This window comes from Leguminivora glycinivorella, chromosome 3, assembly GCF_023078275.1.
Source record: "Leguminivora glycinivorella isolate SPB_JAAS2020 chromosome 3, LegGlyc_1.1, whole genome shotgun sequence".
In the NCBI taxonomy this organism is placed as follows: domain Eukaryota; kingdom Metazoa; phylum Arthropoda; class Insecta; order Lepidoptera; family Tortricidae; genus Leguminivora; species Leguminivora glycinivorella.
In genome coordinates this window covers 22,995,042-23,006,609 of record NC_062973.1, presented here as the reverse complement: position 1 = coordinate 23,006,609, position 11,568 = coordinate 22,995,042, and the positions used below count along the sequence as shown (strand labels likewise).

Sequence of the window (11,568 nt, the reverse complement as noted above, 5' to 3'; positions counted from 1 at the left end):
AAAGTCTACAGTTTAAGACAGCCGCACCGTGATATGCGTAAACATTTTATGGCCATACGCTTTTTTCCGGGTGGTCTCTCCCCCTGATATTTTCATACAGTGTTGAGCTTTCATAACACTATTATACCTATCATACACAGTAAATCACAGCTTATTGATGTCCGGATCACAGTTGACATATGATTCAACGTTTACACAACGTTGTTTTGGGCGGGCGCGCGCGGCAACTCCCGCGCAGTACAGGTTGACGCGCGGACGCGAGCACCAGTGAGCGTAGTACCGAGATTCTTGCGCATACGCATATATCGTAGTGTTTCCAGTGAAGTGACCCGACACCATGAGATTAGTGAGTATCAGTGTGTGTTATTTTGAAGAATAGGTATAAATAATTCATTGTGACATGTAAGATGGAGTCATGAAATTCGGGAAGCTTTTAAACTGAGTTACAATTATTGCGGAAGGATCGGGAAACTTTGGTGAAAATAGCATGGCTGCCGAAAATGCCATCAGTTGAAAGAATTATAACAGGGGTCAAATTTTGACTTAGTCTGTGTTTGTGTCACGAAACAGTTTCGGCTGTCAGCGGTCCTAAGCAACGCTACCGCAAAACGCATGCGGCTTGCGGCTGTGGTTTGCCGACCTTTTATGCGGCACATGCGATAAATATGTCACTTCATTATTTTTTGACATTAGATACTTAGTTTCAAAGTGGAACTGAATTTCATGATTTTTTTTAACTTTTTCAGGTAACCTTTTGGTTGTGTTAAAGTGATTTCAAGTTTTTATCGATAAAATTTAAAAGTAGGTACGCTTACTTAAACTTTTAAGTGAAGTTAGGGATGCTAGATGAATATATCAGTGGTTTGTAGATAATTTTTAGGGTTCCGTAGTCAACTAGGAACCCTTATAGTTTCGCCATGTCTGTCTGTCTGTCCGTCCGTCCGTTTGTCCGTCCGTCCGTCCGCGGATAATCTCAGTAACCGTAAGCACTGGAAAGCTGAAATTTGGTACCAATATGTATATCAATCACGCCAACAAAGTGCAAAAATAAAAAATGGAAAAAAATGTTTTATTAGGGTACCCCCCCTACATGTAAAGTGGGGGCTGATATTTTTTTTCATTCCAACCCCAAGGTGTGATATATTGTTGGATAGGTATTAAAAAATGAATAAGGGTTTACTAAGATCGTTTTTTGATAATATTAATATTTTCGGAAATAATTGCTCCTAAAGGAAAAAAAGTGCGTCCCCCTCCCCTCTAACTTTTGAACCATATGTTTAAAAAATATGAAAAAAATCACAAAAGTAGACCTTTATAAAGACTTTCTAGGAAAATTATTTCGAACTTGATAGGTTCAGTAGTTTTTGAGAAAAATACGAAAAACTACGGAACCCTACACTGAGCGTGGCCCGACACGCTCTTGGCCGGTTTTTTTGCATCACACTGTGTTTTTGTCACCTGTATGTCGTCTTGAAAAAAAATCTTGAAAAAGTTATAAATACTAAAATACTGCCAGTGACCTAAATTCGGCAATATGTATCTTATAGTTTATGAAAATAGTCTAAGTCAAGGACATAAATCGTTGTTAGTCCCTACTTCAATACTATAATTTCATCAATTAAGACGCCGATATCATTATCAATGTCCCATTTTCACTAAAATGGCTGAATGTGATAGCATCTACATTTTACATACCTACCCATTAGTTCAATTATTTGTCTATTAATCTACACTTCACTTTCCGGACCTTTCTTCCTGGACATTTAGTGTGCATGTTATTACCGTATAACGATGTTACGCTATACCAATTATAATTATATGAAGTATAACCACAACCATTGATCGCGATTCAGGATACGTCATTAGAACAGTGTTAAAACCGCTAAACCGTGTCAAGATTTATAACTTCATTGTGTAAGTTTTCATTTCGTGCTATTAATTTACTCTTCACTAAAAGCTACTGTCTATAATTATCTTTGGGCATTACGGCATAGTGTGATCGAGTTATAAATTTAATTGTAATAATTACAAAACGGTTAGATTAATCATTCCATGTTATCTTGTGAGAGGTTTAAGAATCAATCATCAATGTATGCTTTACATTCGATATTACACAAAAATAGAGCTTTGAGAGTTTGTTAAGCAATGTTTTTTGTACATTGTATAGCGGTCGAGGAAATCATTTATCAGTGATTGACGAAATACATTAAACTCAATATCTCACTTATCAAAACTAGGGTTGCAAAAAAACGGTTTTTTTTTCTGGCTTGAAAAAAAACATGAAAAAAAAACAGTTTTTTTTCTGGAGTATGTTTTTTTTCTAAAGTACGAAATCTCAAAATTTGAAAGTCGTTAATACTTTTATACGGTTTTTTAGACTTAATGTTAACTATTAAACGAATTTAATCAAATAACTTTAATTTCTGGTCTTATAAAAGTAACATTTACGAAATCTGTAGTTGGTAGTTATCACTTTTTACTGTTGGCAACACCACCGCCTCTCCACGCTACATGCAGCATCGGAGATTCCCCAATAAACGTTTGTATACTGAATGTTAATTGAATTAAAATTTGCGTTATTGTTATTGAAACATTTGAAACACGTTACAACTCACGAAAAACCGTTATTGTCGTATTATTTGTTCATCTGAAAAAAAACCATATTTAGAAAAAAAACCAAGGTGCTCGGTTTTTTTTCATGTTTTTTTTCACAATTCTGAAAAAAAACATTTGGTTTTTTTTCTATTTACAACCCTAATCAAAACCTTAATAAGGTTTCACGAAACATAATCCGTTCAAAACTATTCGAGTAACGAGTTCTCCCACGCATTTCTTTCCTTACCAATTCATAGTAATTGCTAAAGATTATCATTCTTACCTTTCTAGGGAATTGCCTATTGTAATTAACTTTTTAACCAGTCACTTGGAAGCTAATCCATAATAGACTGCCTCCCATAGACTGTGCATTCTTAAGAGTTACAAAAGACTCGCGGTGGCAATGGCATATCCATTATATCCAATCAAAATTAAAGTGCTAGGTAGTAAGTACTAGTAGCACATTCAACACAATTTCTATCAACTTCGGACATCCTCGCACAACGTACACTATATCGGCACTCCAATACAGTGAGCACATGCCGCATGCATCCTTCTTTCAAATTGAAATGTATATTTTAGATTTTACCCAACTATTAAGTTGTATGCTTAATCTTAGTTTCAATAGTATGTAATATGACTATTTTGTAATTTAATATGAAGCAATAAAATACGTGGGCTTAAATATTCGTCCAGCCTCAGTAATCCTCAATCTTTATGATAATTATAAATACTCGTAGATATGTAATAAATTAACGAGGACGGACATAAAATAATCAGTTAAGCTTTCGTGCAAAACTCATGCTGCATCTATTAATAGAGGTCTCTCTATGTAGGTTATTATATTTATGTAAGTATCTTCGTGTTAACATGGAGGAAGGATCTATGAACATTATCTTTACGACATCGTACGTTTATCGCTTAAGTATATAATTTAGCTATTACAACGATTATTTTATCTCAGTTATTTTATTACTCATCATTAAATTTAGTAACTAATATTTTTCATGTAAAAATATGTATTTGCAACAAAATAATGGTCAAGTCGGAGCTGACTTATTCATTACAATCCTTAAGCTTCATTACAATTGAACATTTTTGTATTCGTACATATTTATTCTAGTTTTTTTTTTTACCTAACAAGAAAAGAGTTCAAATGTATACCTACTTAAACTTGTGCATCCTGTCCTGTTTGACATTTTGGTATGTGTAAAAATCGTGAAAATTGAAATCAGTGTTTAGTTAAACTGTATTACTTATTAAAAAAACAATGTTATGTAGACTTTATTCAAGTGCAACGTTTTGCGCCCAATGAATAACGGTAAGCTAGCATCATACAAAATCACTTAGGGCCACTTGCACCACCCGCTTAACTCAAGGTTAGTGGGCTGTCAACTGTCAAATTCCATATAAAATGGTGGGTTTACCTCTGGTTAACCCTTCATTTTCGGTGGTGTAAGTGACCCTTAATCTTTATGTTATAATTAAATCAAATCAGTTGTTAAATTAAATCAGTTGTCAACTGTTACAAAATTAAATAAATAAATAAATAAATAAATATTATAGGACATTCTTACACAGATTGACTAAGGCTCACGGTAAGCTCAAGAAGGCTTGTGTTGTGGGTACTCAGACAACGATATTTATAATATATAAATACTTGTATACATAGAAAACATCCATGACTATCTGTGCTCATCACACAAATAAATGCCCTTACCGGGATTCGAACCCGGGACCGCGGCGTAGCAGGCAGGGTCACTACCGACTGCGCCAGACCGGTCGTCAACCCCGGTCGTTACCTAGTAATTATACGATAAAAATCACTACCTCAAATTTTCAAAAACTCGCATTACGTAATCGATCAAGGGTGGAATCCGTGTTAATGTGTTGTCTTCAGACACAATAAAATAATCAATGCACTTTCCCCCGGTGACGCAACCTGCGCTGCGCCTGCGCCGGTCTGCACGAGCCGAGATGCTTAAGGATTCCCCCAGAATACTGATGTTATGACTCCAAAGGCTTTAAAAACCGGCTTATAAATATTTACTTCCCTTTTTCACCTGACTGTGGTAATGCCAAAAATGATTTTCCTCTATTATGTATGCTGAGAGTGATGTTTGTTTGATTTCTATTTGTGAATAGATACTTAGACTACTTGTAGGTACTTAGCCTTATAGGAAAATGCAGAAGGGTCTGTGTCATATAACTTTGCACAAAATTGAAATAAAACAAAGTGAAGTAGTATCACGGTCAATGTCATATACAAAATTGAAGTTTAGAACTAGAAATCTGTCTCAGTAGTAGTAGATAGTTACTGTCATTAGGTAGCGAGTATGCGCCTAATGTTGGGCATATGTGTAAGTGTGTCTATATGTGGGTGTGTGTGTCTGTGTAAGTGTTTTGCTTTGCAAATCTACTACAAGAATTTCGATTTTCTTCAGAGTCAAGTGATTCAGCGCAGTATTTTTTTTTAACCTGAACGTGTATCGACAAAGAACACTTGTATTGCAAACTATGAAGTGCTTAATTATTATGTTACTCAAATTCGGATGACAACAGTAAAGTCAAGAACAGAAAACAACCAAATAAACTAGATTTATGAATAGAATCTGCAGCCGATAAAAGCTTATAACTCCATAAGTTCCGCGAGGCACGCCATCGCACGGGTCACGGGTTTACCTTATAAATATTACGAGTACGAGCTCCGGCGTGCCTCGCGGCGTAACATAAATCGATAAGATTGACTAGACCGCAAACTGTCGTTAATCTTGCAAGTGTATCGATATCGATTCTATTAATTTTTAGAAAAAAAAATGGCAAATAACTACCTAAATTAACCTTTTACAGAACATCCATAAACAAAAAAAAATAGTAGGTACTTAAGTAATGGATAAATTTTACTTCAAATGTAATGTAACGATACCTATATCATCAAGATTTTTACAGTCTGTTAAAATACTTGGTTTAAATGTACTTTGTCACAGATATTTGTTCCTGAGTCATGGATGTTTTCTATGTCTATAAGTATTTATATATTATATATATCGTTGTCTGAGTAACTACAACACAAGCCTTCATGAGCTTACCGTGGGACTCCGTCAATCTGTGTCAGAATGTCCTATAATATTTATTAATTTAATAATATCAATATACTTTCCGCATTGATCTTTTGTGAGAACAAGCAATATGTTTTCCAAATCAGCTTGAATACCAAATAAGTAGTTTATTTTAATCTTGTATTTCAGTTAGGCGTGGTTACATCTACTTATTTTTCAACACTTCTTGGTTAGGTACTTCTTACAATTTTAACATACTCCTAAAAACATACAAACAAACTCCTAAAAATTATGTAAAAAGCACACAGTGTCATCAAATTACGAAACTAATGCAAAACATGCGCAAGCAGGGACATATAGCACAGCATTATGTAATGTAACTCTCTATCTAATGATTACTCTGTGACCTATGATCTGAACTAGGCGTCCGAGTTGTTGAAAAACTACTTCTTGTTTCTATTCTCGTTGTACTGTTTTCCGTACATTTTCATTAGTTGGCGCCTGTTGGATAACAAGGAGAGAATAATATGTTATGATGGTATTGGTAAAGTTTAGATAACTTGTGATTACAGGGCTTTTATAGTGTGGATACTGGATATTAATTTGAGGCATATCTAAGTAATTTTTTTTTTTTGTTTAATTAGATTAATAACTCAAATCGAGATGGATAAGACGAGAAGGTTCGACTTTTAAATAAGATGTTTTCTGACTGCTGCGTGCTTACTGTGATAAAAAAAAATTAAAATGAAATATTTATTTTTCAAGTACGTAGGCATATTGCAATGCGCATATGAACGTCAAGTAAAGCCACGCTGCGCGGCGGTTTTAACCCTACGCCTTAGCCAGCCTCGATAATTATAATAAGAGAGAAATTTATAAGACAAAAAAAAAAGTCTTAACTTTGTTAGTTAAATTTAATAACCCACGCAATTTTCTCCGTCTCCGCCATAATCTTCCTTCGATATTTGAACATGTTTAATAGCCGTAAATACTGATATAACACGTTACCGGAACCAAAAAATTGTCATCATTCACAAAACGACCAACTTAAAAGTCACCAATTATCGTAAAAAATACAAACACTCGAACACCATAAACGTCGAGTGAAGGACGCCATGACATAATAAATTCGTCGATCCGAGTAAGTAGGATGAAAGTAAAAGCGAATCGCACGTCCATCAAGATGACACATTTTTTGTCTTTTATCTTGAGTTTGCCGATTGTATGAGCATTGCTCAATCGATACACCTGTGTACTTTAACCTATGATAGACAATAGCCAAATATAATAGACAGGATTTTACCTATTAGTTCTGTCTACACACATAAATATCTGATTAATGTTTGTACTTTGTAGGCAGAATTGCTACACTGCTAAAAGGTTGAAGGCTTGTGCTTTGTGCTATAAGCGATTGTGCTAGAGACGGCCCATGCAATTCAAACTTATACCAATATCTGTCAAAATTTGGCACAAAATACGATATGGAATGGATATGTCAGTGTCCGATTTAACGTCTTTTCTATCGGATCTAGAGTCAATTTGGGCGTTGTTTGAATCAAGCTGTTAGGTGCGTATTTGGGGATATTACAAACTATTGCCAGGCTTTCCAAACAACGTTTTGCACTAAATAATATGAGTCAGCTAATGCACTAGCGTTTTTTACATTAGGTATCCATCTAGATCCTAGACCAAAACAGATACCTAAAACGGGTGTCGTTAGGTAACCTAGCAAATGAGCCTTGACGCGAACTAATGCGCTTAATGTGTTCTCACACTAACAATAATAGATAAAATTCTTAACGTTCTTCTGTTCGGATTACATATCTGTTTTGTTTTGTTTCTGTTGCAAATGTGTTCACAAGTGCCTACGTACAAATACTTATATTTGCATCACATACAAACTGGGAAGATTATTAACCTAACACAGGTAATATTTGATTTAAAAAAGAGATATCTATTTTTACTGTAGGTACTGGTACACTAATATGAAACATGAATTAATCATTTTTACTAGCATAATATTTTTTCTCTATGATACCTACCAAAATCTTCAATATTTGTGCAAGTATTTATATATTAGCCCCTATTTTCCAATGAACCAAAAAATATTAGAGTATCAGTAACTGTAATCTCCTACTGGAGATGGATTTATATTGACATAATACGACTCCTAATGCACACATTAATGTCTTATCAATATCAACAAAATACAGATTTTTAAAATCTATATGCCACAACAAGAATATTATATACCATGGATATTGCGTGCCGAACATTACGTTGAAGCCAGAAAATTTGACCTTGAATTACGTCACGCCGGTCTTGCATCTCTTTCTTTAGGGTGTCCATGATTAAGCATACATTAGGGATATCCCGCGGAATTTGACGTATTACGTTTATACGACTGATTAATTTTGTAACTTATTAAATTCAAATCCGATCAATCGTTTTATCACGAAAGTGAACATCCATCCTCACAAACTCAAAAAGTAAGGTACATTAGGGCAATTCCGAAAGTCGTCTAATTAGGAAAGTCGCATAGAAATCACCATTATTTCCGTCATATCAAGATTCCCCTTTCGGAATTATCTGAACATTTCTGTCATTCGGAATTACTCTAATGCACCTTACTAATTTGTCAACCGCCAATAAGGTCCATTTCTATACCACTCTGCAGTTACTTTGCCTTACGCCACAAAATACGGTACAGTTTTTACCAGTGGTAAACTACTGGGATTTTTTTTTCAGAACCGTTCCAGAATAAGAGCGTGGTGAGTGTTGCAACACGAGGCTTAAAATATAACTTTTCTTTTACTGACACCTGTATTTATTAAAAAATGTTTCAGTCACTTTAAACTATCACAATAATATTTTGGTAGTAACTACTGGGAAAACTAATCCCAGTAGCTATCAACCCCCGGTGTGGTAATTAACAATGTGGGGAAAATCCCAGTAGTTAGGACAGGTAAAAACTTGGTGGTAACTAGTGGGAATAGCCACAAAAATATAAGGGAAGTATTTGTCAATGGGGAAATAATGAAATACTAGGACGTTTTAAAACAGTATCTTTATTTTTAAGCGCCGCCCCAAATCTCAAGGAAGGTGGTTCTCAATTCGTACGTATTTCAATTCTCTTCGCATGTATATATATGTATCTCAATTTAATGTTTATGCCACGATATCTCCGTCGTTACTGGACCGATTTTTAAAATTTCTTTCTGTGTCATAATCTTCAGGCTTAAAGTGCAAATCTGCAAATTGTCGAACGCTCTGAAACATTTCCTTTTATCGGTACAATCGACAGCCAACGCTGCCTCCTTCCTTCATCTTTTGGAACACTGAAAAGTTTAATATTATTCATGTTAATTGTAAAGACATAAACAATAAAGTTGGTATTATTATACTGTGATATGAACTATGAACATAGAAACCGTACCAAGTTGATAGATTTAGCTCCATTCAATAAGAGTAAATACCATGCAAGAAAAAAGATTGGTCACCCTAGTCGTAAAACCACACATAGCATTATTTTTCTTTAAAGGTCATATTTATCGTTCTAAACCTATTCGTGGGAATTTTGATATAATTTGAGACAATGAAAACAATATAATGATAAGAACTAACCAAGATTACAAGCAAAATAGCAGAAAATTTATTGCCAGCGAGGTTTATGAACATTTTGGTAAAATAAGTACTTACTTGTGAAATTTTACGTCGGATTTCGGTTTCCATTTACTTCCACAATGGTTCACTATGCAATACATAGCGCAGAACTTAAGTAAATCGTCGAAAAACGTTTATTTCGCAAAATAAATATCTGAATCGGTGAATGACTTTTGACAATTCTGACATATCGGGCATATTTTTTTATTATTAGTGTTCCCATAGTACGCAGGAGGTAAATACCGGAGAAATAAGGTTTTTGATTGAGTTTTTTTTCGTATAATACAAAGAAAAGTAAGTCAATTTGATTGAAGAATGTTTTATACGTTTTTTTTAGTAACTAATCTGGCAATACATCACAGTGTCGGAAAGAGATAGAACATAGGAGTAAAGGTGAATGAACCTGGCTTCAACTCATTGGTCGGCACGCAAAATCCATGGTATATAATATTCTTGTGCCACAACAACTGACAGCTCTGCACCTCATTGATTGATGGACACCTGTAGGTATCGGAACGTATGCGCACACGTTTTTATGTCATAATCACTGTACCTGTGAATGATGTGTCATAATTATCTTTCACTGCCTGGTATGAATGAATCGATTCATGATTCCGAAATATTATATTATAAAAAGAAAATTGCAATGAAAGTGCATTAAGTCAATACTATAATTGCAGCCGCTCTATCTAGCAATCCGAATAATATTAGTCCTTTTTTGTGTATTTTATTTTATTTTGAAACTTCATGGTTCCCCCACAGCCAGTGTTATAAATGTTATATAACATTAAGATTTAACATTATTAAATAAGGAGAAGCATATTATGTTATACCTTCGTTATGTAAAGAATGACATTTGCCATTTTTAAAAGCTTTTATTGAACTTGCCCTGTTACTTTGTTTGGGGTTTTTAGAAACGTGTCGATGAAAAGTACAGTCAGCGACAAAATGAATCAACCATTTCTACCTAACCAATTTCGAAAAAAGAGCTAATGAGCTAAGTTTGACCAACTTCCTGAATTCTAATTAAGCTGAAGCTTATTACTTATACATGTTATTAACTACCATCATTACTAACAACCTAAATACTGATACTTTGCAAATAAATAGAGTTATCTAAATTGGACGTTTGACACATAAATTTGCTTCACTTGGAATATTTTAAGTTGTATAAAAAGTAAACCAAATAGATTAACAGAATTGATTCTTTAATGTGGTATAGAAACTTAAGTAAAGTTCTAACAAATAAAAAAATCTTATAGAGGTAGAATAGGCTAGTTTCCTACTAGTCAAATCAGCTTCTTTTTATGACCTGTCAAAACGATTTACTAGTATGGAATTAGTATGAAATACTGAGGAGTGACGTCACGGTCAATTAATTTACTTTAAATCTTTCTTTTTGACTTATTAAATAGAAATTATGTTTAAAAATAACTACTGTCCATATTTTTCTTCCAATTATGTGGTGCTTTATTTCGTGCACTGCATAAAATATTTTAATTTAAGTATAGGAAACTAGCCTATATTTTATTTGCCAAAGATATTCATATCTCAGTATCATTTATGAGTGTCTCGCCGTGAGACAGGTGAAAGCCCACCATTTTCGGATAGTACTTTCCCACGATGCTAGACGAAGATTATGGGACATTTCTTTTGTTCGCCGCGTTTAGCGATAATCTGGACAGATGTTTTTAATGAAATGAAAATTATACGCTTTTTGGTTAATTGTTACCTTGTGTAAACTTATCTTATAGTATCTTTTAATGATGTAAGTAATGTTATCACACGCAATGACGTGTGAAAAGTACTGAAACAGTTGGATCAACCACAGTTAAGTAACACACACATTAACGTCACGCAAATGAAGTATATGGAAATTTACATACCTAAGTACTTACAAAATAAACGAACGCTAAATTCGGCAAACTACGGTTTGGTGCAACCGACCATTATTGCTATCAGACTTCGGTCTTTGACACTATTTTTCTAACATGTAAATAAATGCTGTAAGCAGTGTGAGACGCCTATGCTAAATAGACCAAACTTTTAGCTTTGACTCACAAACAATTGTTAAAATATTACTCACATAAACAATCATTAGATTATTTAAAAAATGTCTTCTCATTGTAAACCCTTATTTTTCTTGTCTTAACCCATTATGTCTTAATACAGCCCACTTGAGACCAATAAATTCGTGTTTTTTTTTAAATAAGGTAAGTATAGGTATGTATATAATATTGTCTTCGGTTAC

At 34.1% G+C, this 11,568-nt stretch overlaps 1 protein-coding gene across 1 annotated transcript in view; it reads left to right on the top strand.

The window, feature by feature from the left end:
- Positions 1-223: 223 nt before the first annotated feature.
- Positions 224-11,568, top strand: part of LOC125242560 (transcription factor SPT20 homolog) — a 42,978-nt gene continuing 31,633 nt past the window's right edge. Inside the window, exon 1 of the mRNA XM_048151326.1 lies at positions 224-346. Within this exon, the coding sequence (XP_048007283.1) occupies positions 338-346 (9 nt within the window). The 5' untranslated portion in view covers positions 224-337. The remainder of the gene's footprint in view (positions 347-11,568) is intronic.